Source organism: Anser anser (assembly GCF_964211835.1).
Source record: "Anser anser genome assembly, chromosome: 5".
NCBI lineage: Eukaryota > Metazoa > Chordata > Aves > Anseriformes > Anatidae > Anser > Anser anser.
This window is the reverse complement of record NC_139725.1, coordinates 42321099-42347307: the sequence shown is the minus strand read 5'-3', so window position 1 is coordinate 42347307 and position 26209 is coordinate 42321099. Positions and strand designations below refer to the sequence as shown.

General features: G+C 42.2%; 2 protein-coding genes across 4 annotated transcripts in view; one reads left to right on the top strand and one right to left on the bottom strand.

Annotated features, from left to right (window-relative positions):
- Positions 1-135: 135 nt before the first annotated feature.
- Positions 136-18792, top strand: FBXO33 (F-box protein 33). Its single transcript, XM_083838669.1, has 5 exons — positions 136-271; positions 1176-1723; positions 6991-7101; positions 12146-12831; positions 16802-18792. Exons 1-5 carry the CDS (start codon positions 197-199, stop codon positions 17071-17073), a joined length of 1692 nt encoding a protein of 563 aa, XP_083694795.1. The 5' UTR covers positions 136-196; the 3' UTR covers positions 17074-18792.
- A 3887-nt stretch (positions 18793-22679) lies between these two features.
- The window catches only part of MIA2 (MIA SH3 domain ER export factor 2), a 36177-nt gene continuing 32647 nt past the window's right edge, over positions 22680-26209 (bottom strand). For all 3 annotated transcript variants that reach the window (XM_083837589.1, XM_083837587.1, XM_083837588.1), the window contains 3 exons: positions 24719-24795; positions 24089-24314; positions 22680-23239 (listed from right to left, as the gene is read on the bottom strand). In XM_083837589.1, the coding sequence (XP_083693715.1) occupies positions 23088-23239; positions 24089-24314; positions 24719-24795 (455 nt within the window). In that variant the 3' untranslated portion in view covers positions 22680-23087. The remainder of the gene's footprint in view (positions 23240-24088; positions 24315-24718; positions 24796-26209) is intronic.

Genomic DNA, 26209 nt, shown 5'->3' with positions numbered 1-26209 from the left:
TCTGTTCCATTAAGACACTCGGTAGTCTCAAAAGTCCTCTGACTCGTCATGAGCTCAGCGATGTGGAATTGTTGAGTAGGTATTAAAATAAGGAGACGTGTAGGAGCACAGGTTCCTTTCATTTGCATCCTTCTAGGCCAGCTGAGTTCAGCTGCTTCAGAGGTTTCCATCTCCAGCATCTTGACTGCCTGGGGAAATGTGGCCTAATCTGAGCAGGGAATCTGCACAGCGCTTACCGAGGAGCTTGCGCAGGTCCAGATCATGCACGCAGGTGTGTGAAGCAGCCCTGGTCCCTGCTGGGAGTTGTCCAGGGGGGAATTTCCTTGTCTCACTTTCACAATAACACCTGCCCCTCTGGGATCCTTCCCTCTGGTCAAGGAGAAACAAGACTTGGTGGCGTTTCCCCGTGACCAGACACGAGGAAATAGAAACGATGCTGTTTCTTTTCACTTCTGCTGTGAGGCAGTGACGGAGGAACGAGACGGGGCTATTTTAGGGTCGGTTGGGTTAAACCCATTTAGAGTGGGGCCCTGCTTGGAACACAAAGGGGAGCCCAGGCTTTGTGCGTGTCGGTGCATCTGTATTTTTCCTTCACGCCTGCATTTCCCTACGACCCAGTACGCACTGCTCTGCAAACCTCCGTGCGTTACTCCAACCCCCTGCCAGTACAGCGTTTAAAACCGTACAATTTAGGCGTTATAATTGCAATTAACTTCCGCTTTGATGCATTTAAAAGCCTGCGCGCCCAGCGGCGCCCCCGGCCGCTTCCAGGCCCCTGAGGGACGCGAGACGCGGCCGGTGCCCGGCCCCTCACGGCAGCGACCGGCGGGCAGGGAGGGGTTAACCCCCCCCACCCCGCGCAGGCCGTTGGGCCGGCCCCGCCTGCCATTCGAACGGCGGCGCGTTCCATTCCGTGCCCGCGGGGGTCCCGCCGCGCCTTCCCCCTCCCTCCCCGCTGCAACAAAGCGCGGCTCCGCCCGGCCCTTCTCCCTCACCCCCCCCCCCCCTCCCCGCGGCGGGCCCCCTCCCGGTGCAGGGGGGCGGTGGTACGGCCCGCTCCGCCGCCCCCCCCCCCCCCCCCCCCCCATCTCGGTGTGGTGCGTCCCGGCAGAGCCGCGTCCCGGCCGGCGCCCGCCCCCTGCGCCTTGTCATTGATGTTGTTGTTTTTGTCGCAGGAGCCCGAGGCCAGGCCGGGGCCGCCGCCGCCGCCGCCGCCCGTGGCCGCCGCCGCAGCAGGGCCCGGGCCGGCTCCAGGCATGTCGGTGTGCGGGGAGGCGGTGGGCGCCGGCTCCCTGCCCAGCGAGCTGGTGGTGCACATCTTCTCCTTCCTGGCTGGCCCCGACCGGCTGCGGGCCTCGGCCGCCTGCTCGCACTGGCGGGAGTGCCTCTTCTACCCGGCCCTCTGGCCGCGCCTCCGCCTCAGCCTCCGCGTCTCGCCGGCCGAGCGCCCGCGCCTCGAGTTCCTCATGCGCAAGTGCGGCTGGTTCGTCCGCGAGCTCCGCGTCCAGTTCGCCGCCGACAACTACCCCAGCGCCGCCCCCGGGGCTCCCGGCGCTGCCGTGACGGCGGCGGGGGGCGAGGGCCCGGCGGCGGCGGCGGCGGGGGCCGGGGTGGCGGTGGCGGCCGGGGAGGCTCCGCCGCCGCTGTGCCCCCGCTGGCTGGACCTGCTGCGGACATACCTGGAGCTGGTGCTGTGCGTCCTGAGCAGCGTCCGCAACAACAGGTAGCGGTCGGGGGGCGGGGGGGGGGGCGGGCCGGGGGTAGTTTTTCACAGAAAACGGTTTATTATTTCCTCACCGAGTCCCTGCGGCTTCGCCCAGCCGTAGGGCAAAGTGACCGGGTGTGCCGGGTACCCCCTGGAAAGCGGGGGGCGGCTGCTTCAGGGGGCAGCCCCCCGCTCCGCTCCTCCTGGCCTCCGGAGGGGTTGGGGGGCAGGCCGGGGCCTTCCTGCCCGCTCCTCGGGCTTGCACCGCACCGAGAGGGCTTTAAACGCGATTCCTGGCCGGTTTTGGCCCGATGCAAATGGGGCGTGTGAGGTCTCGCTTTCAGTTCCTCCGCAGCGTTGTGCCCGGCGGGGACTTCCCCTGGGGCAGCTGCCGGGGCCGGGAGGTGGGAGCCTGGCCTCCGAGAGCTGCTCCTGGGCCACAGCTCACCTTTATCTGCCTCTGGTTCCTGCCCTGTGAGCCCTCGGGGTGAGGGTCCTACCCGCCTCCGCCAGCCTTCTCCTGCCTTTCAGGGGGAGCTTTCGCCTAAACTGTCGGATTTTTGGGAAATTTGACTGATGTCCCGAATGAAAAAAGTGTTTAAGTGGTGTTGGCGATGATCAGGTCGGAGGCAAATTCCGCCAAATGGACTTGGAAGGTTGAAACAAATAGCGAGAATCCCCAGGAGGTGTTGCCTGGGAGTTTCGTGGGGAAAAATAATAATAAAAAAGGAATGTTTTTTTCCGCCGTCTCACTAAAATGCGAGGCTGTCAAACGTGTTGTGAGAAGGCTCCTGGCATACTTTACTTTTTGCGTTCTCTGTGGCCTTATCAGCAGCTTCTGCAGGGACACTGCTTTCTGGAGTTGTTCTACAGATTTTGTATGTACAGCGTGGCTGAGAGTGCAGCAAAATACTAGCAGCAGTAGTTGTTTCTCCACTACCTGTTCTCTGGAGATAAGTGTAATTTCAGCGGTAAGATAGAGGTGGAAAGTCACCAGCTGGGACAGGATTTTGCATTACTATACTTCTCCTGATGTCTTCAAATCGCTTGCACGCTGCTCTTTTGTTTTGAAATGAATCAGGTTTGACTGGGGAACACACAGTACCTCGTTATTACAGCAGGGTCTTTTTTTGGTGAGCAACTGAAAAATGCGTGGGGGATTTACATTAAGCACTCAGGAGTCTACTCAGAATTACGTTTTGAATAACGTATTTGTTTCTCTGAAGGCTTTAAGTTTGATACCTCGTCTTTCCTTCCAAGGTAACTGGTTAGTTTGCATGTAGAACATTGTCCTTTAGCTTTTCAAGTAGGGTTTTCAGATTGGAAGGAGGTGTGAAGGAATGGTAATGTGCCAAGTTGCTGCTCGGTTCTCACCTCTAAGCCAGAGCCATCGTCACCTGCCTTGATGCTTCGTTTTGTCTGTGGAATGACTGCAGGCTGTTCACCTTATTTCTCTGCTCTGCAGCACAAGGGTAATGATTAATTCCTTCTTGTGTTCTTGTACATGGGATAGGTATTGTAATTTCCAAAATAAAGGGAACAGCAGCATTTTTAACTTGGCCAGTGGCTGAATCACAGTAAATGCATTCCTTTCGGAATTAAGTTTAAAACAGGATGATTCTTTCATAACTCTTGTCAGCCCCTATGATAGCTTTTTTTGGCAGAGAAATTCAAAGAACTTCCATCTTGCTCCTCAAAACTAGAGAGGAAAAAATCTGCTTTTGTGAAATGGTGTGCCGTTTCTTAACTACGTAATCTTGTTGTAGGCTTTTAAATCTATTATTAAACAATACAGTAACAACCCCCTCCTTTCAGGAAAAAATGTTCTTTAAATGGCTGTAGAATTCCTTGAGGATTTATAATACCACAGGACCTAAGAAAAGACTAAAGTAATGACTAAAAGTAATGCAATTTCTGGATGTCCTCTTGGGTACAGGGGAATGATGATGTGGTGGTTTTTTTTTTTTTTGCTAATAAAAGTACTTTCTCTAGAGTACAAAGCTGCTGATTTCTAATCAACTCTGCACGTTAAGTCTCTAGAAAAATATTTTGGAGCGGCCTTTGCTAATTCTGATGGAATGAAGGAAATAAACTCAGCTGCAGGCACACAGTTCAAAACACCTGATAACGCTATGATAGGTATTTCTGCTGGCACTCAGCATCCGCAAAGGTACGTTCAAGGTCCCTCATGCATTTGAGGTAGAGCTCAAGTTGACACAAACTTCGTTTTGCAAGAGGCAGCATATTACTCTTAAATACTGCTTTAATAGCACCGAAACCAAGAGGAGTTGTATAATTCTGTAATTTCTGTAATTAAAATGTACTGGAGTGATGTTTACAGTGATCTGTAACTTTTCCACAAGCAGTTCTGTTGACAGCAAGTGAAGCAAAATAAAAATGTATTATTTAAACACTTGATATTCTACTTCCTATTAAAAGAAAAAAAAAACGACTGGGGGGGTGCCTCTGTTCAGGAGGGAGGAGTTGTTTCTCACTGGCTCTTAAGGGATCCTAATCATCTGTGCCTTCACAAGCTGGTCTTTCAAAACTAAGTTCAGGAAGGCAGGTGGGAGGGTGACAAACTTTCCGTGAGTCATTTCAGTGTAGCTTTTAGTTAGTAGCTTTTCAGTAGCTAATAGGCAGGGACTGATCATCAGCAGGAGACTGCTCTTTAATGTAACTGTGAAGGCCTGAAGTAGAGATTCTCCTCTGGCTGCTTACAGAGGAGGGCAGGAAGGTATTGATCCTCCCCCCTTTCATCTGCAGCGTGTTCGCTTGTGTGACTTGTTTGATCTTTGCTGTGGAAACAAAAATGCAGATTGTAGTAAACCTGGGAGTTTAAATGAAGTGTGGTATCTACCTTGGAGTTGCCAGAATTGTGTGAATCATTCAAAAGAGGAGACTGCATCTGTGTTTGGGGCTTTCTAATAACTCTCTTCTGTCAGCCTGAGCAGGCAGCTGAAACTGGAGGGGATGGGGGATAGGAATTTAATAATGCAATATGTGCCTTACCACTTTGTTCCTGTTGAATCTAAGCAAGGCCATTTTGATTCCTTTTGCATTGCAAGGTGGAGAATGGATGTTCAAAGAGACCCACCAAACCTGAAGAAGGAGCAGAGTAAGAGGCTTGGTACCTTTAGTATGCTTTTTGAGCTAGTGGAAAATGAATGGTTAATATTTAATTTTAAAAAAATACTAAATACAAAAGAGAAGTTTCCCCAGCTGTGGTTATACATAGAACGTAGGATTAAGTTGCCATTAGGACTTTCAGCAAAAGATGACAGTTAAAGCCCAAATAAATTCGTTTAAACAGCAGTGACTTTACTAACCCAATGAAATAAGGATGAGAGGTGAGCCAAATGTCGTGGAGATTATAGGGTACTACAAATAGTAACAAAAATCTAATACTCATTTGGACTGTGATGGTAACAACTGTGCTGTGCATGGAAGAATAATTGGATGCTTTCATTGGCCAAGTTTTGAGGTGGAGAACTTTATCTGGGTCTCTGTAGTGCACGAATGGCAGTCAGGTAGATGTAGGAAACCTGGGGGGTACCAATAAATTGTGTTTTGTACGTCCTGTAGCTCAGTGGCTCTAAAATTGACGCTTGTCTGCAGCAACATTCACTGGGGTCTGGGCGGCACCAAGCAAGACCTGCATGGGATGTGAGTATGCAGGTGAATCAGAATTGTTCTGAAGGTTGCATTTTGTCTGAGCTCTCAGATTTAAGTCCCTGAGATCAGAAGATAAAAGCCTAATTATAGTATTGGCTGTGAGCACTGCCTTGCACACCAGGTGCATGTTTCTGCTGCTTTCCCTGCCGCACCAGACTTTCCTCAAAAGCTGTAGGCGATAGAAAAGCACAAAATACTCTCGGTGGTGTTGCCAGTGTCTTCAGATTTCCCTGCCAACCTTATTCTTCAGCTAGGATCAGGCATTGGCTTAGTCAGATTTATAGAAAATTGTGAGTGTGGTTGGGGCTCAGTTATATTCCAGTATCACTACAGTAGTCCTGTATTTAAAACACTAAATATTAAAGTGTTAGAATTTCTGAAACGGTTGTTGTAAAATCTGGGTGTTTTGCTCCAGTATTTGCCTGACTTGATAGGAAGCCTGCGGGTCTTCATTCACCTGTAGAAGAAAAGTAGCAGGTGAGACAGTGGAGAGATTTCGGGGAACTAGTCTATGGTTATTTCATACTTCAAAACAGGTAAATGATTATTTATGCTCAGTACCAATTATAGCCTGCAATTCATAAACTGAAAACTTGACTACTTGACGGCTTTCTTCTGTTGGTAGAACATCTGCTCATATTGGGGAGGTAGGGAACTGGCACCAGAGCTTCCCTAGGCTTTGAGATTTGTGATTGTTTTGCATCTTCCTAAAAGTTGGTCTGAAGTATTAGCATACAACTTGCAAACAGTCGGTTTAAAAAAAAAAAAAGCCACAAACAGCTTCTGTAAAGCTGCTGTCATTTTCGTATCTTTTGTTTGATCTTTTTTTAGGGGATAGCAAAGATGCAAGTCAGAAGTAAACTGTGCTGGGGAAAGGGAAACTGGCTGTCTAGCACACTGAGACAAGTCCAGCGTAAACTTAGAGGTTCTTCTTTCACTTTTTAGGTATTCCTTCTAGAAATTTAAATTGTGTCATGGTGGACCGGTAATTCTCTTCCGTTGGCTGATAGTAGAAGCTGTTCTGATATTTCCTACTTCAATGTAACAGAAATCAAACACTGTTTGGGGGGTGAGGAGCTTTTTGCTCAGCTTTCATCTGAAGTTTGTGTTGCCTCAGTTGAGGAAGGTTTGGGCCCCCATTTGTAACCCAGTTGCAATATGTAAGTGCTCAGGCAGGGCTTGTAGCAGTTGCATTCTACTTGGGCATTAAACTTAGTGTTAAGTGTTAGGAAGGAGCAGGTATTTGATGTTTCCATCTGTGAAATTTAATACACAAGTACTAAGAATTAAAGAGTATGTGAAAGTGCTGCCAGAAGTCTTCTTGATAGTGATGGCCTGCTGAAAATACTCCTCTGTGGTCACTAAAAACTGGTATTTGCTTTACAGTTGGATTCAGCAGTTTGTATATCCCTCTTCCCCTTTATGCTTCAGTCTCAATTCCTGTAGTTTCATACATGCCTGTATTCCAGGGCAGAAGGATGCTTCCCAGAAGAGGTTACATGTTCCATGCAATAATGCGTTCTTGCTGCCTGTGCTTGTTTTATCCAGAATGATTCCTTCTGGTGTTTTAATTTTGTATAAAAATTCCTTTTTGTTCCTTTGTTTTGTAGGAACCTCCAGAAGTTAAGTCTCTTTGGGGATATAAGCATTCTGCAGCAGCACGGAAGTATATCAAATACATACCTCGGAAAGGTTGATCCTGATGGCAAAAAGATTAAGCAGTAAGTTATATTTATAAATTGTCAAATATGTTAAAATAATAGTTAATGTATTTTCATGTCTGAAACACGTAACTGAGAACTTTTTTTTTTTAATAGGATGAGAATTTAATTCTTAAATTGAGTTAATTTTTTTTTGTTTCTAGTATTTTCATGAAGTAGTCTGGTTTTGTGGCCTGTTTTTTCCCTTTCCCAGCAGGGTGAGAATCTTTCCTTTCCTCTTTTCATTGTGTTCTAGAAACAATATTAACTTAAGGAAAACAAAACAGGAGGAGGAGCAGGGATTTACCAGTACCTCTACCATTGCTGTACATGGAAAAAATGAGAGAAGGAAGTAATCCGATGTCCTCAATTCTTGTGAAATACGTGTAGCAAGTAAAATTGAAAGAGGACATAAGAACCGACAACTTATTTTAAGTTGTCTCATAAAACTAGGTTAGGTATTTGTAGAATACCTGAAAGATCTTAGCTCACGGCATGCTTGTTTAGTCTCAGAGGTGTATTTTAGCTTGCCATAATTACATTACTGTACAGTCTTTACTTAGAATAACTAGTTTGTGTTTTTTTGGAAGTGGTGAAATACAGTTTAAAAAGCTACTGACTTCTGGAATAAATTGTTCCTGAAGAGTGATGCTAACTAAGCGAACGAGTTTTAGTAGTTCTAAAACTTTCCATATAGATCACTTTAATTTGTGCCAGCTTAAACATACTCCCAGTAGCTGGAGAGAGGTGTAAGTACAGCCACTCTAAATTGTTACCGTTTATTTTTAAATGTTTTTTAGAACTAGTCTAGATATATTATCAGTTGTATGTACGTATGTGAATGCAACTGTCAAACTAAATGTTTGGTCCTGACTTAAATTTGCACATCAGTGTGAATTCAGATATGTGTCTTTGTTATTCCCTTATGTTTAAATTACTCTAACCTCTGCATTTTGAAATTGTTTAAGATTTGTATTGTAGTGCTGTCAGCAGGTAAAAGGCTGATTTGGTAAAAGCTCCTTTTTCATATCCTTTGTGAAAACATAAATACATAAGCAAATCATGGCCAAGGGGCTTAAAGAGAACCATCTAAGCAGATGTTTGCTCAGCTGAGCACACAATTAAATATTTCTTCAAACAAATAACAAAAATTACTATGCATACTTCATTGCCACGAACTGTTCAAAATTCATTTACTATCTAATTTGAAGTTAGTCTTTTACACGAATATTGACCTTTGCACATTTTGGAATGAGCAAATAAATGCTACCTCTTTTTTGTTTGTTTTTGCTAGAATAAAGCAGTGTATTTTGGGACCTGCTAGCTCTTTTCTAAATTAAAGGAAAGTTGGCAGTGTTTTATTCAGTGTTCTCAAGTTCATCAGCTCTAGCAGCATATACTTCAGGAAGTAAATGCCAAGTGCAAAAGGCAAGACTAAGAAGCCGTAAGGTGTTTGCATCTCTTAAGTTGCAAAACGTGGATGCTGGCAGCTAACACTGCAAGACGCTGGGCAACCTGTGGAGGTAATGCTATTGGTGGCTGAAGGTTTGGGAACCCAAATGGTGATAAGCCTTAGTAGCTGTTTCAGGAACTTCCTGCAGTCCAAACAGGGAAGAAAACACAACACTTCCTCAAGTCCGTAGCATTGAGATGAGTGAAATGGGCCATGGGTGAAATCCCAGCTAGCACAGAGCCATGGTTGTTCCTGGGGGAGAGGCAGCCTTGGATTATGTTTCCAAAATCACACTTCTGCAGTGGTCAGCATGTACAATACATGGCTTTGTAATGCTTTTTCTCTTTCTGTATTGTGTATGTGTCCCTGGATACTTCCTAAAATGCTCTTTAGACCTCAGTTCATTACTGTGTGGAAGTTCATCAGAAACAATGCATTTGTCTTGAGCTGAGCAGGGGGTATATGTGTAAAAGTTTTGTTTCCTGAAATGTTTCCATGATTGCTCCACGTGGCTTAGATAGTTTGGTTTCCAAAAGAAGCAGTTTAGCTCCTCGTATTAAACAAAACGTATTGATTGGTGGTCTTTAATTAAACAAATGGGCCTTACTAATAGGTTTGCTTCCTGTTCAGGGCCATCAAGGTACTTCGGTACCTGTCAGGACTTTTGGGGCTTAAACAGTTAGTCAGCCTTTGGTCTGTCCTCTGGCTGAAAGTGCCACTTCTGGCATTAATTGTAATAGTAATTTATTTTGAGGTTCTTATTGTTGAGGTGGTTTTCTCCAGTATAGTAGGTTTATGGCAGATGGGGAACATCCCATTAACTGCTCTTTACAAGGAGCAAAGGGGACTGATGAAGTACACTTGTTGAGGTGTCGCTGTGCTAACTTGCTGTCTTGCATGTGCTGAGCTTTGCTCATATTTTGTGTTCTGTGTACTAAACCCTGCTAAAATGTCAGATGTGTAAATGAGCTTTAAGGTAGTCCTATGTATGTCACAATGAATATTGTACTACGTGCTAGGTACTTGAAGTAAAAGTATGATAATAAAATAGATGTTAATTTCTAAGAATTCACTTAATGTTTTCTAGAAATGGACAGACTATTTTTGCAAACTCCAATTAGATGCAGTCTGCTTATGAAAAGTAGGATGCATGTAAGAATTTGCAGGGGAGGAAAACCCCTTATTAGATGCTTGAAAAACGTATTCAAAATCTGTTAAAATGAATAAATAGCTGGTGGTTTTTATTGTTCTTCCTGTCCAGCCTCACGTAAAGCAGATATTTAAAGCAAACCAAAAACCAGTCGGTGTTAAATATTCTACACGGACATGTTGAATGTCTATCTATTTTTATTAAATTGGCAATGAACTGGGGAAAGGCATCTGGAAAGTTTTCTGAAGATATATGGACAGGCAGCCTATCAGCACTAGTCTAACTATGAGCATAAATATTTCAGTGTGAACTGAATAGCATTAAATTGGTATTACTTTTCATTGTTTAAGCTGCATGAATACTCAAACAGTGCTCTTCTGAGCCTAATTATTTAAATCATAACAGAAACACAATTAAAACAAAATCTTAGTGTAGTAAGGCATGGATGATAGATGTTTTACTGAGCATGTCAAAATTGAGTTGTCATCTCTTTAAATATCACTAGTACTATTATGATTGATTGCTTGGACTATTACAAAATAAAGGATTCCATTGCTGTAAATGTTACATCACCTTTCCAAGCTACTGTGATGAGAGCAGGGAGAGAAGAGCCTTTGCTCATTGTGGGAGAAATTAGAGAGGTTCCTGTGGTAGAACCTCTTCCTTTGGGGGATCATCAGAGAATCTGCCTTAAATTTAAGCTTTGGCAGAAACAGACTCAAAACAAACATTGCCAGGATCAAACAGCTCTCATCTGAACTCCAAAAGAATTTAGGAATAAAATAGCAAAACTGCATTATTTGTGAGTCTTAACCTGTTGTTTAGTTTTTGTTGCCAGTCCTCAGTTAAAGAAAAAACTATACTTGGAGACAATCTAGAAGATCTGCAGTGTGTATAAACCTGATGACTGTACTAGGCAAAATGTTGGAAACTATTGAGATATATAATTGATAAATATGACAACCACACCAACTGTTCCAAAGAGAAGTCAGGCCTTTTACAGTTGCAAAAACTTGTTTTAAAGAGATGACTAGGTAAATTTGTGGAAGTGAGGTCCCTGAGGGTTACTAAAGACAGAAAGCCACCTCTGGCTCAGGAGGTCAGAGTGACACGTGTTTGGAAACGGGGGGAAATCTCTGAGAATTATAACTTTTTCCCTTGTTCTATCCCTCTTAAGGTGTTAGTGTTTCTCTGCTGTCAGTCAGGATACGGAGCCTTTAATTTTGTCTGGATGGTATCTTGATTAAAGATAGGTGGATAAGAATAACAGCTTTGTAAAATTGCTTTGTGCTTAAATATATAAAATGTGTACAGATTGACAACAATAAGGGAAAAGGGGTTCTATGGAAAACAGTACCCGATTTGAAGCACATTTGAAGCTCAGTTGCTTCCCTTAAATGCTGAGTGTGCCTTCTGGCTGGCCGGGGTTTGAGATCAAACATGTCTGTATATGTGTCCTAAAAAGTATGTGCTCAAAGAATACTTGTCACTGGGGCAAGAGGGTTCTTTGGAGCTTCAGTAGGTGAGGGAGGAGGATTGAAAAATACTTCTTTCAAGGGAGTAGGTAGGGTTTGACCATACTATTGTTGTTTGTTATTCAAAATCTTACTTTAAAATACTTTTCATGCATTCTTGAGTTAAATACCTAAATTAAAGAACATTCTTGCACTAAAACAATAAATGGGTAGGAGAGGTAGGATGCATCAGAGTAAGCGTGTTATAATCATACAGTGCAATAAATCTCATGAGGATTCCAGCAGTGCCAGAAGATTCTGGCACTGGTGATCTGGGTTTGACGTGTTACCAGGTCCAAGCTGTTTTGGTAAAACTTGAAGCTGTTGACAATGAGAATCCAATCAGCTGTACATTTAGAGTTATTTCAAGAATCTTCTTAGGTATTTGTTCCTTACCCTGTGAGGAAAATAAAGCAATTGGTTTCTATCATTCTAACATATGTTCAAAGGCAATCTTCTCCAACTTTTCAATGAAAACGTCTTTTTTTTTCCATATTGAATTTGCAGTACTAGAGAGGTTAGCAACTATGAAAAGCTGTTTGAAAAATTAAGAACTGTTTTTAAAGCATTACGGGCTTTCTTCCTTGCATGACCTTAACATGTATGTGGGAGGGTGTTAATGCGTGCCGGGATCTGTGCTGAGAAGTATGAAATGAAGGGTCATAGTGCACCACTGTTTTGGAAAAATCAAAGTACTTATTTTTTTTTCAAGATAGTTTACAGTTTTTAACCTTTTAAGTGTAGTGGTGGTTAAAGCATGGTGGGAAGGCTGCAGCGTGCTGGGTTCTAACCTTGGTAGTTCACAAGAGCTCTGACAGTAGCACCTTCTGCAGAATAAGGCCATAAATGAAAGAATAATTCTTGAACAAAAAAATAAATAGAATGGTAAGCAATTGGTAGGATTAAACCATGTTTAACAGCATCGTTGTCTGTTTTGTTTACTTGCAGAATACAACAGCTGTTTGAAGAGATATTAGGCAATAGCAGGCAATTGAAATGGCTGTCTTGTGGGTTCATGCTGCAAATAGTAACTCCCACATCACTGGCCTCCTTATCAAACCCCATAGCCAACACCATGGAACACCTGAGCTTGTTGGACAACCACATCCCTGGTAATACCACTCTTATCACTGCAGTCGAATTGGAGCGTTTTGTGAACCTGCGTTCGCTCGCTTTGGATTTCTGTGATTTTACGGCTGAAATGGCAAGAGTCCTGGCTGATAGCAACCATGTGCCTTTGCATCGACTGTCTCTCCTGGTCCACAGTGTTTCCATAATGCACAAGTCATTGGACAGCATGCCAGAAGATGAGAATTGGAAGGCGCTGACACGCAACAGCACCAATCTTCGGGTCTACATAATGGCTTTTGATGTCAAGAGTGATGATATGCTAAGGATTCTTAAGCCCAGTATCCCCCTAGAGAGGATTCACTTTGACAGCTACATCACTTGTGTTTCAGGAGCTGTTGTTGACCTCATATCCAGGCAGTATGACAAGTTCCTCACTCATTTTATACTAATGAATGATGTGATAGATATGTCTGGCTTCCCAGATCTTAGCGACAACCTGAATGAAGATCCACTTGTCTTATTAGCCTGGAGGTGCACAAGACTGTCTCTCCTAGCTGTTCATGGTAGGTAATACGTTGCATGAGCTTAGTATGTGACTGATATGCTTAGAATGCTTCAGCCTTCCTAATTACGTGTTTTAGTAAGAATGCTGTTCAAAAGTCTGCTATGCCGTTGCTGTACAAGCTGTTGTACCTTCTACTGGTATTTTTGTTTGAAAATAGGAAGATTTTTGTGTATGTGTTCTAAACATTCTTGTAGCTTACTAACCTTTCATGAGAGGTCACGCAGGATTTTGTTAGGCTGCTCACAGAACAGAGGATAACTACAAACTGAGTGTTCAAGGAGGCTTGTCCTGAAAGTGGCCTGCGCTGTGCCGTTCCACCAGGTGCCTGGGCATGTGAACATGAGCACTGTAGGTGCTTGCTGTGCGTACTGAGCTCACGGGCTGTTAAGATTAGATGATTGTGCTTCCTGTTTGTGTAAATAACGTGGGTTCAGTGCCCCAGGGCTGAAGGGAGGAAGTCTCTTACCAGTTCGGTAAGGCCTTGGCAGCAGATGAAGGCAGTGAACAAAATTTGAGACTTCTCTACTTGAAGAGTGGGGAAAAAATAATGCAGAGGAGGTTGTCTTGCTGAGTGCATTGGTTTCACTAATAATACAGAGCTAGGTTTATCCCACCTATTTGCTGTATAATTGCAAATCAAATAAGTGCTCATTTATATTCAGCTCTGTAAACTGTATAGTACTTGTTAGAAGATGGAATCATTTGGCACACGTGAGGCACCTGAAACTGAAATAATGCAGAGTAGTTATTTTTGTGCTGGAATTGGCTTACCAAGACCAAACTTGTTGATACATGAATGAGTTAAGTGATGACTCTGTGTTCTGCTGCGTGAGAGTGAATGCCCATTTCCTCAGGCAGCTTGCAGGAGCGAATTCCCAGTTACTCAGCACAAACAGGAGAGATCATCAGCAGCAGAGATGGTACATCCGGATCTCGGTTGAAGGCAGAAGGTTCTGTTGTATCTGCTAGGAAAAGGTTTTCACTGTCTTCTACTGAAAATCAGTGGAGAAAATCAATCCAGTGGTCTCCTCTTTGTAGTTTCACTGGCAGACTTTGGAGATTGACATATGACAGTGCCACTCTGTAAAGAGTAGATTTTTTAGCAGCTTCTTTAACATTTGGATAAAAGTTTTAGGACCTTTTTAAAGAAAAGAAAAACAAACACAACAAACAACCCAAAACTTAAGTTGTCCTTCTACCACAGGGAATTCCTCTAATCTGATCCAAATTTTAAAAGATGATAAAATACCTGATCATAAAGTAGTGTAAGTATCTTTTAATAACAGAACATGTCTATTCAGTAGAATATATTACTCTGTGCAGAGCATGGGGAGAGCCACACCTTCTACAGTTCTGTGTAATCAAGTGATTCTTACTGAATCTTCCTTCTTTGGAGAGATTCTTTGTATACCTGCAGGAGAGAATGGCCAGGCATCGCCCTTGCTCTGATTTTGAAATCCAGATTTTTCCCATTTCTTTTCTCCCGTACTTGTAGAAGGTAGCTAAGCTCCTTATAAACACCTCATCTTTAAGTTTTGAATGTGACTTCTCAGGTGGTGTAGCACAAGCACCTTTCTTCTTGAGTAGTTATGGTGAGAAAAATATGGCTATGAGGAAAGATCTAGAATGCTGTGATGCTTCAGTACAGCATCTTATCCTCACATTTCTGTTTTTTGAGATTTACCAAGCAATGGTCTCTGGTGCTACTTGTTGTATTTTTTTGTGATACTATCAAGCTTTCTTCAGGAAAGAAAAATTAAAAGGGTGTATTTGTTCGAGGAGCCATAACTTGCTCTATTAGTAAGGGCACAGGTTTCTTCTATATTTAGACAAGAAGTGGTGGTTCTTCAATTTCCAGTATTTTCCACAGGTTTTTGGCTTTCCCTCTTTTGCTTTTAGTTTGCTCTGAAAAAGTCTTTAATTTTCAGATAGCTTTGGCTGTCAATTGGCAGTGACCAAAGAAGGAAGGGAGAACACGTCCTAAGGACATTCTTCTCGGATAGCTCATGATTCTTTGTCTCCTATGGGAAGTCGTACCATCGTTCCACCAAGGTAGCATCTCCAGGGGCAGAGGAAATTGAGTCAAGGGTATTCAATACTTGTTGCAGCATGAAGGAGCAGTGTGAGGAGTGTGTGGTCTTTTGGGATGAGATGGGGACAGTAGGATAGTCAGAGTGGTGTGATCAGGAGTTGTAAGTAAAGAGCCACTCCATCCAGCGGGGCTGGAGCCCTTTATTCTTAAGAGAAGGACACTTTGTGTGGAGTTCCAAGGCTGTGTGTGTTGTAGACGTATTGTATTACCTGTGAGATCCTCGGTTGCATTCTGTCCCTGAGCAAAACTAAAGCTGACATTTCTACCAGCAAGGAAAAACTACACTGCTGCTCGTGGCGTGTAGGTCATTCAGTGCTAACTGCGATGAAGCGATCACTGCCTCTTACCTCGGAAATACTTCAGCTGGGCACAGGCTTTTCTTGCTGCTGGGAGGTTACTGAGAAACTTCAGGCAAAACGTTTTGAAAGAGTTAATTTAAAATAAGACTAAGTTGAGAAGAAGGCGGTTCTCCCAGAGAACAGAGAATCTGACAGTGAAAAGTTGCAGCAAAAGCTGTGTACCTGAGCCCCAGGGATGGCACAGGGGACTTGGCTGCGGTTACTGTTCCCCTTTATTCTTGTACCGTCTCTCAAGGCTTTTTTTAGTAACTTTCTTTACAGTCAAGACAACTGTAAGGTGTTGTGAGCTCCTTCCGAGCCTGATAGGAATGTAATTCATAAAGGTGCAGTTTTCCATTGGGCTTAATATCCTGCAGCCTTGCAGGTTCATCTTCCATGACTGTTGTGCTAGGGGTAAAGTATCAGCCAGTGTAAATTGCAGGAATTCATACATTCTTAGTGGTTAATATCCTAGAAAGGAGCCATTTAGGTATTTGCAGGGTTTCTTTCTTAAAAAAAGGACCTTGAGCAACATATTTACAGGAGAGTTTAGAGACAAAACAGTAGGAAAAAATGGAATGAAAGATTCTTTAATCTATTACTTCAGGTTTTCTCATTCTTTAATTAGCTGTCTTATTGCAAGTCTGTAGGACGTAGAGCGTGTTACTTCCATTGTTGATTCCTTCAGCAGCTAACTTTCCCATCACAAATTCTGTGCAGACTGCAGCTTGCCTTAGCCTCTGAGTGGGCATCCCACCAGGAGGCATGGTGCCTGTGAGAATGACGGTGAAGGCAGAAATGAGCCTTTTCTTTTGCAGTAGAAGGGCTGGCTTGCAGAGCTCCCAAAAAAAGGGAGGATCCCAGATAGTTTGTGTTTTGTACCTGGACAGGGAGGAGCTCAGCGTTTGCCTTAGTGAGGATACAGCAAACTGTAGGAAAATAGCAGGTAGCTGCGAGTGTTTTGAAAGAGGAAGAGGGGTGCTAATATATGCTAATGGGAAGAGAGGGAAGCTTTATAATTATGTTTAGTTTCAGCTAGAATAACAAGATATATGTAGATTATTTTTTTTTGCGCTGGTATGACCTATTTCCTGGAGAGGCTTCTGTTTGTTTTTTCCTCTACTAAGTCCACCTCTAATGCAACAAAAGCTATTTTTTTTCTAGCTGAAACTGTTTTAAAACGGTCCTTTTATATATTAACTTGAGTAGTTGATTAGTCGCTTCTTTAATGTGATTTATTTTTGAGTAGATCACAGAAGGTTTGAAGTTGTATTTACAACTTAATTTGTAGGAAAGAAGTCAATGTAAATAGTGGAAAAAAATAGATGTAGAAAAGCTTTGTTAAAATACCTGAAATATTTTTGATACTTCCTTATTCAACATATAAATTGAGCTTTTTTTACTTGCAACAACAACAAAAAATCGGGAGGAGGATTCTGCCAGACAGAAGATGCCAAAAGATGTTCTGGCATTAAATACTTGTGTAAAAAATGCCTTGAGTGAAGTTACAGAGCAACTTTTTTTTTGTTTCCCCATAGGTTACACAGTTTGGGCTCATAATCTTATTGCAATTGCTCGTCTTCGTGGCTCTGATCTGAAAGTTCTTGAAGTCACAGAAGAAAGCATTGATTTCGACCAAGGAGAACTGGCTGATCAGGACGTGGATCCGGTGCATAATCTCATTGAGCAAGTATCTCTCGGATTGGGTCGGCCTTGGCATGCAGTGATGGACATAGAACTGCTCAGTGTCTTCACTGAGCCAACTCGTCATTTTTACAGAGAGATGCAAAGCTTCAGTGAAGGCATTTAGCTCCTTATTTACAATTCCTGTGGTTACATATGCAAGTAGGGTCCTATTATGTTTTTTCAGTAGCGTGAGTTAACCCCTTTTGTGCTGTGTTTAATCAGTATTAGCTATATAGAATTACATATGTGTATTCTACTTCTTGATCAAAGAACGTAGTCGGGTATTGGTTTAGAAGCTGAAAGTGGCAGTGTTTAGGGTTTTCACGGTTAATGGACTTGTCTACCAAACCTTACCGGGATACAGCCAAAGGCTGTCTGAGGTTGCCGGCTAACTTTACTTTTATTGAGTAACTGTGTTTTGAATGATTTCACTATTATATCGGAGTTCTGCGCTCAGGAGCCAACTGTTTTTAATATCCATATCCATAGCCCAGCGGATTTCTCTGCTGTCATTGTTTGCTTAATCTGGTAGCGTGCTACTTAATAGGCTTAAAAGGAAGAGAAGTCTATCCAGGGCTGTTCATTCTTAGACTCTCACCTTGCTTCATTTCCCATGCAGCTTACGAAGCATGACTTGCTGCCGATGTCGGTTTTTCTTAGCTCTGTTAAGCAGTGGTGTGAAACACTAGCTTTTTGGATACCCGCACTTCCAGATGCACTCCATAAGCTGTAGTATTTCAGATTCTTTGTAAGCTCCTCCTAGTTTATTCTCATCTTTTGTCATCTTCCTTAAAAGTTAGCTTTGGGCCAAAGTGTAAGGGAAAAAAACCAAGAACGTGCGCTCCGATGAGGTAAAAGCATAACAGTGAAGACTTCAATACAAAGGTATACACCTGCAAACAAACGTTAGTCGTGAAATCCCTAGCAACCAAGTCACTGGATTTTCTCTGTCAGCGCCTGTGTCAGCTGCCAAAGAATAGATTAAAAACGAAGAAGTGCCCACATGCTGGCAGGGGCAGGCCAACTTCTGGCCAGCCAGATACTGCTAGATTGTAATATATAAGGTCGAATTTCGACCTGTGGTACACAGCTGTGCTGTGGCTCAGTCAGCAACCTCAGAACTCTTAACAAACATGCACCTGTTTCACTGTGAATAGTGAATGTAAAGGAAGGAAAGGAAACAAATACAAAGCTTGTTCTATCACAGGTATGAGCTGCTATGATGCATGAAGAACATTCCATGAAGTATGTTTTAAAATCTTGTTATATCTGAGAGGCTTTAAAAGCCGATTTAACTGTTTCAGGGCAACCGCGGTACAGACGTGGTCTCTGTGAGACTTCCACCTGACCCCAGTTTTAAGTGGTACGAATGTTGTGCATTTAATGTTTAAAGGACAGTCTGCAATAATAAAGTAAGTGGCCAACGTGGGTGCCCAGCAGTGCTGAGACCTGGCTGCTATATTGTAAGCTTTGGAAAACACAATTTATGCAACAGATGTCCAGATATGATTCTATTTATGGAAAAAGTTTATATGTGTTTTACAAATGGTTTTACCATCTTATATTAAAATGACCTTTTGACAGGTGTGCGCTGTTTTGTCTCCAGTGAGCACATACCATGCGGATTTTATATGTACATCAGTAGAGTGAATCCACTGGCACAGTGTGTGTATATGCCAGATGTGGTGAGATTTTATCTTATAAATGTGATCAGATTAAAAAAAATAAACTCCTGACAGAAAATGTAAGGAAACCAGCTGAATGTTTGAATTGATGACTGATGTTGTATGGTTTATGTTAAATGTATATTCTTTTAATTAATGAATAAAGCATTAAAAATTGATCACTGTATAAAATATTTTTGTTGTATCAGCATGAGAATTTCTAGACTTAAAATGCAACAATCGTTTATAAGTTGTGTATAACTGGTAGCTCCCATTGTGTTTAGGTCAACAAAAGAGTCTAAAATGTCATACAGTAATTTCTTGGCTGAATTTTGTCAACTTATTTTTTGGGTGGGGAGGGGTGGGGGGCGGAAGGATGCTTTGGTAACGATCAGACCACCAGACCAGTTAGCACAAACAGTATTTCACGGTATGACTTACTAGGCTGATACGGTAAAATGTGGATTGTAGACTATAGAAGACTATTTTGAGAAATTCTTGCATCCGTTGCAATTGCTTAAGTCAAAACCTAATGTGCTCTAGAAAAATGTGTAGTACTTTTTTTTGGTGTCCCACTATTAAATAGACTATGAATACCCACAACGCTTCAGTTTGACCTTTTCTCTGTACTCAGAGTACGTAGCTGTGTATTCTGAATGAAAACTGCAGATGGCCGATAAGCTGCCGAAGAGCTGCCGTGCCCTGCAGTGGCTGATTGTGCTGTGAGACTTGTCGGAGTGGCTGTTCGGTGTGCGCGTGCCAAGCACAGGTTTGACTTGGGCTTCTGAACTTCATTTTATGACAGCTCAAACCGCTACCAAGCATGAGGATTGCGCTGCTCCTTGTTTAAGGAGTCTCCTAGAGCTTGTAGATCTGGCAAGCAAGATCGCTTGACGATTTATTGAATTAACGACTTATTGAAGAGAGGAAAAGTAGATTTTGCTGTGGGTAATAAAGATAAGGTGTGTATGATTATAGCTCTTCATATTCCAGTAAAGTGAAATAACAGGACTCAGTCACGGTGCCTTTCGGGGCTCAGCCTCCTGAGGGAGGTTTATGTAGCAGTTATAACTGATTGATAGGGATTGTTCAGCATCATCTGGACCTTAAATGGGGGTGTAAAGTGACCACATTTCTGGCCACTTCCATGCAACTTCCTAAAAATGTTGCATCCTCTGGTTTAAACAGAGTCGCAGGATGTTAATTCTACCTCCGCAGACTACAGTGTTTCTATGGATGGCTGCATGACTTACCTCAGTTGGGAAGTAACTTGATTACTTTTGTTACCTAAATGTATTTCTCTTTTAGCCTAGCCTATTTTCTGCTGTGTTTTTAATTAACTTAATATTGAAAGGTAAGGTGGGGGCAGGAAAAACAGCCCACCCGGCTGTGGTACAGGGGTGCACAGGCCTCTCACTCTGTTTAAAATAGGCCATTGGTGCCTAGCGTCAGTACTCCAGATGTGATTTTTTCATCCAGATTGAAGCAAGTCTAAAGAACGGATGTGGTTTGTGTTCCAGGTGCAGATTCTATATACTTAATACATACAGACTACTGTAATAAGCCTTTGCTTCCCAAGTACAGGGAGTCCAGTAAGGCGTGAGTGAGTGAAACATTCCTTGAGCAGGGTTAGAGAAATACCCCTCTAACTGTTCTGTTTTCTTAAAGATAAGTAAAAGCTGTTGGTGCTTATAAACAGTAATTTGAATTAGTGACAGTGGGATGAAGGGATTCAAACTGAAGCAATCTGCAATCAAGTGTTAGGGAACTTAGGCAGTCCCAATGTGGAAAATACACTCGTATTTGGAGTGGGGTCTTAAAAACTGTGGAATTTGAGCTTGCACAATCCCAAATGGAACTTGTTTGTTTTCCTTTGTTCCTAAAAAGACAGCAATGTCAAGTTAGCCTTGCTGTGTTCTAGATTCAGCAGCAGAACTTGGAACACAAGCCCTCAGTTGTTAAAGCTGGATTGCTTTTTCTTGGGGGGGGGGGGGGGGGGGGGTGCGGGGGGGGGGGTGGCAGGGGCTTCCCTGCATACATGCTTGCTTGATCCTGCTCAGTCAAGCTTCTGTAACCTACTTTAGGGGCTACTTTGCCCCACTTCCTATTGCATACCTATTGTACCTATTGCTGGGCTGTTACTGGAAAAAAAAATAATCTGAAATTATTCCATTCTGTCTGCAGGATGCTCTAATCCATGCTTGTCCTGCATGATCTTAGTTCAGTTAACTTCCACTTTGTCTGCAGCTCCCAATATCATTGTGGGCTCAGAGTATAGTGCTTTGGTGGAGGAATTGTATTGTGAAGACAGTTAACTTGATTCTAAGCTAGAACAAATATTTAACCTATACAGAGAAAATACAGTATTTGTTCAGGAAATGTAGTTATGTTTGTAAGTAGTTTACAACCCTTGAAGTGTGTGTGGTGAGGTCTTGTGGTGGTATTATCAAACTAAGTGCCTCTGTACTGTCAACCATTTTCTACATACAGGGTCAAGCTGGTAGTTTGCTGTTCTGGTTGTTCTAGGGGCTGAGGTAAGGGGAGGGGTAAAAACTCAGTAGTTTGTTGTACGATCCTGGTTAAGTCTTGCAGGCAAACTTGGAGACTCCAGAAGGCAAATCATTGGCTAAAAGTGATGCAACAGCTGAGCTAAGCTGAACATCAGTTAAAAATTTCAACGTACATGAGCCTTTAAAGTAGCAGTTGCCAGAATTTGTTGGTGACTAACTGAAGTACAAAGGCTTATCTAAATACCGCTGACTAAACTAGGAAGAAAGAAAGGGCGAGAAGGAGCTGTGGAAGAGTTCCGCAGCTGAAATAAGAATGGGGAAATAAGGTTAAGAGAAGGAGTATTGAGCTGCAAAAAGAAGAGCTCAGCCAGCAGACTTGATCTAAGTCAGCAGTTACAAAAAAAGAAAAGGTGTTCTGGAGCTTTTTGGTAACTTCCAATTATGGGATGTTGTGGCTTCTGAGCGTAGAACAAGTGTACATATGAAGTTTATATTTAAAAACTTTTGTGTGTGTAAAGGGGGGGATGGCAGTTGAACTGTCTGCTGCTGCTACTGTAACTGGAGGCTTGTCTAAAAACAGTTTCCTTCTGTTTTTTAAAAAGGGTTCTGTACCAAATGACTGCATTGTGAGTAATTATGTGGTTTTTAAGCTGAAGCATGCTGGTCTCAAACAAAACAAACTGACAGGAACAGCCAGCAGCTTCCAGCAGGTCTTTAGAGTGTATGGTAGGTAAAAATGGAGTGAGGCTCTGTCCAGATCTCACCCAAATCCCTGTGCCCTGGCCTGCAGAGACTGGGCCTGCTTTAACAGCCATTAATTATTACAGGGCAAGAAACAAATAGGAATGAGAACTAAATGACATACCAAACTTCTAGACACAAAATTATCAGTTTGCTTTCTTTGTTTTTGGATTCTGCTTCCTTTGTGAAGACCAGTACACACTACAAACTGTGTGTGGACACTTGTCTAAAACCTTTTTTTAGCTTCTACAATGCTTCTGTATGTTTAGGCTTGTTTTAAATGCATGTTTGCCCTAGCAGCATATTCTTGACTACTTTTATTGCTTTTACTTTTGCTAAGTCTACTGCGTATACTTGCTTCTGTGCTTGTTTTAGACAAGACAGGAATTTTATCTTTTCCTTGCTCTTTTAATTATCTGTAATGTGTTAGGATGAGCACGGTTACGTAAGTCTCTTGCTACACTATACAGCCATTTTGTTGATAAATACTGATGATTCTCCAGAGTTGGAGAGTTGAAAGAGTGAGGACTGGAGACTTAGCATCTTTTTTTTTTTGTCCCATGCACCTTCCCCAATGGCAATATTAAAATCTAAACACTATTAATTGGATTTGTGGTGAGACAGTAAAAAAGCAAACAAAAACATACTAATTAAGGACTTCATTTTGCTGTGGCTATGTATCTCTAAAGACAATAGTCTGGTGGTGCTGAAGCATCACATACAGTTGTAAAAAAAAAAAAAGGTAATAAATTAGCTCCACTTCCTCAACTACTCTTATAGTACCATGGTAACAGTGAACTTGCAAGGGAAGCTTATTTCATCATCTTCAGTAGACATTTATTGTTTCAATTTTTTTTCACATTCTACTCATAAAGCAAGCATCACTTTTGGCATGCAAAGATTCCCTGTACAGCTAGACAAGCACAAAGCAGCTGGACTTTTAAAATGATTCATGATTTAATTTTATACACCTCTGAAGAGATTACTCAAATTAGAAATACTTAATTTAAAATGACTACTGTACAATGGAAATCACTTATTCACAATATTCATAGTTATATTTCATTCTTTATTTACAAAACACTATCCTGAGACTTTTCTATTAAGCTTCAATTTGAGCAAAGTAGTTTATATATATACCTAAGTAACAGTGGTTACTTAATGTAAGGGAAAATACCATTAGCAGAGTACAGAAATGGTTCAGCACAGTGCTCAAATGACTGTCAGGTCTCTTGCTGTGGTTCCGTTTGTTCTACAGCTGCTGTATTTGACTGAGGTGGCTCAATTCTATTTTCAGGAGGTGGTGGTGGAGGCAAGAATCCAGGTCGTTGAGGCGGATAGTGAGGAAAAGATCTCATTGGGAAAGGATTTCTCACTGTGAGACAAGGAGAGTAGCCCAGTTAATAACAATCAAACAGTGTGCACACACACCTGCTCCTTTACCCTACGCATCTTATTGCTCAGCAACAGCCTCCCGAAATAGAAGTCACAAATTAGAGCTACATTAGATGAGGTGCTCTGGTGAGACAAAGATGCTAGGAAAGGGAAGGACAAGGTGATATTTTTCTCAATAGTGATCTTGTGACAGGCTCATGGCAGTAGCCAAATTAGCCCAAGTTAGTGCTTGTTAAGGGGTTGCTGTGGCCACCACCACCTTCGGTCTGATGGGGGGTCTGATGTGGTAGCCCTTCGCTGCCACACCTCACAGGTGCTGTGGGGGATAAAGAGCTCAGTTCTTCACAAGTCAGTCACAGAACAGCAAGAGCTAGGAAGAAGCCCTTCAGTCTGATACTTTCATCTTGCTCCAAAAATGTGAAAGGTGAAACAACTAACAGGTATGTCACAAATGCATGCCCTTGTATGGACATGAGCATACCTCAAAGATATGGACTGGAGCCTAAAGATTTATCATACCAAGATTTATGTATGATGCAACCTCACATGCAGTTGCTTTACTACCTGACAAAAGGAACCCTTCAGGTGCTGAACAGTGTTTGTATGCTATTTTCTAAAGGTAATATTTGTAAAAGCATTATCAATGTGAGCAACTGTGAAGATGAAAATATACACCGCCACCTTCATCTCGCAGATGCTCCCTGCAGCTGAACTGGGAAGTAGTATGTGCAGATAACGATTTAAGTGTTCACCCAGTGTGATAACTCACTACCTCGACAAAGCACTCACGTTCATTAGCTTGAAGTAAATGCTACCTAAAGTTACATACTTGGCATTGGAGGGCGTGGTGGCCCAAAGTCTCGTACTGGAAAACATTCACGTGGTCCGTACATGCCAGCAGGAGGAGGGGGAGGAAAAGGAGGTCCTCGTCTCATGAAAGGTCCTCTAGGATCCATAGGCATTAAGGGAGGTCTGACAGGAGGGAAAGGTGGAGGAGCAAACCCTGAGCTGACTGCTTCACTTTCAGAGGCCAGTGGCTGATCAGGCAGAGAGTCCTGCAGCACAACAAAAACAGAGAAGTTAGCTTAGGGAAAGAGATAAGGAGAGGGAGCATCTTCAAGCCCATCAGGTCTGTTTTGATGCAGACTGTCCCTGAAACTAGCTAAAAGCCAGCTCCAAACAGCATAACCCTGAGCAGGCTACCTCTGTGCACTGGCCATCAGCTTGACCATAGCTCCACCTTTCAGGCTGCAACGAATTTTCAACAGGGATTACATGAGCAACATCTCAAAATTAGCTCACAAGACAGCACCTGCTTTGATAAAAGTCTACATTCAATTTTATGATTTGGACTGCACAGTGAAATACAACATATGATCAAGTACTACAGAAAAAATTTCCTATATATTTTGCAGAAAATTAAAGATTCCTTAGATCAAGTTTGTGGTTAGCTACTTACACTAAGATTAGAATGATCTTTCATCCCATTTCCACTTGGTTCTGTTCGTGGGCTATTTTCTGAAGATGTTTGTCCGTCTGTATGCAAAAGTTAAACAAGTTATTCAATGTTGACCTCCACCTCCCCACCACCAGCATTTTGTCTTAAATCAGAAGATATAGGCAAGAAAAATAAATATACTGCTGTATGAAGCAACTATTGTGCAGGCAGACTGAAAGAAAACAGAGAAACACAAAGCTGTGCTTGAACATTTCTGCCAACCTATGTACAGGTTGCACATGAATATACACAGGCTATATATTCAGGCTATAGCTTTTACTCAAGTTTCCTGTATGCAAATAATTTTTTCTCCCATTTTAGTATGTTTTTCTTAGAAGTTACAGATGCATTTTCCTACTGATGTACTCGCTGTATAAATGAAGAGAAAAATATTAACTTCAGTGTTTTTACCTCTACCTACCCCCCAGAGAACAATTATTTTTTAGAAACAAATGGAGAAAAATATTGAAGAGAATTGTCAGAGGAGATCGGAGTGGATACAAATATACTACTGATACACACTAAATGTACTCCAGTCTTCAAAACAATCCAAACCAACCACCAACAAAAAACCCAACACTTTGAGATTTGAAAAATACTGCTTCCTTAAACTTCAGCATAAACAAAGACATTAATAATAAAAAGCATAAGACCAGAACAATACTGCTAACAAGTGACACATCTCATTTACGTTAATTGCATCTCTTCTTCTTTAAGCAATAAATCTCTTTTCTCAATAAACAGAAATATCCTTTCCAAAAACCTAAATTGTGTCATTTCAAGCAGGGCTATGTTGCTTATGTTAGAAATACTGTTACTTAACAACCTGAAGCAGTTTAGTAGCTTATGTCATGCAGAGAACATTCATTCCTTGATACTTAGGTTGCAAAACACTTTCCATTTTAAATCTGTCAAGTTGCTCACAATCTGTCAAACTTAAACCCTTTGACAAAAATTTTCCTGCTCTCCAGGTACCTGCCTCAAATTTTTGGAGTTAGCTACCTCAGCTTAGGAAAATGCAGATTATCTTGCTCACAGAAAATAACATTTTGATCGTCTCACTGAGAAACTATAATTAATTCAATTTGAGTCGGAGCCTGGATTCCACTACTGCAAGATGCTGCTCTTCAGAAATCAGCTGGTGTATTGGTTTTATTTTTATTTTCACAAATACCCAAGTCTAGTGAAATTATATGCCTCTAAAATCAACATTCACATGTGCTTAATGACATGTAAATGCTGGCAGCAAGGTTATCCAAAACACTGTTTCCATTAAGTTGGTTTTGAACTGCCCAAGAAGCCCATGTAGCTTTTTTTTTCCCCCTAATTGTTAGCAGCTGAAAAATATGTAACAATGAATGCAAGAAGTGAGTGCAAAGACCACATGCCTCTCCTGTCCTTCAGTCAGCAAGCAGGCATTTTGAAGAAAGCAATGGAATTCCCCAATGGAAT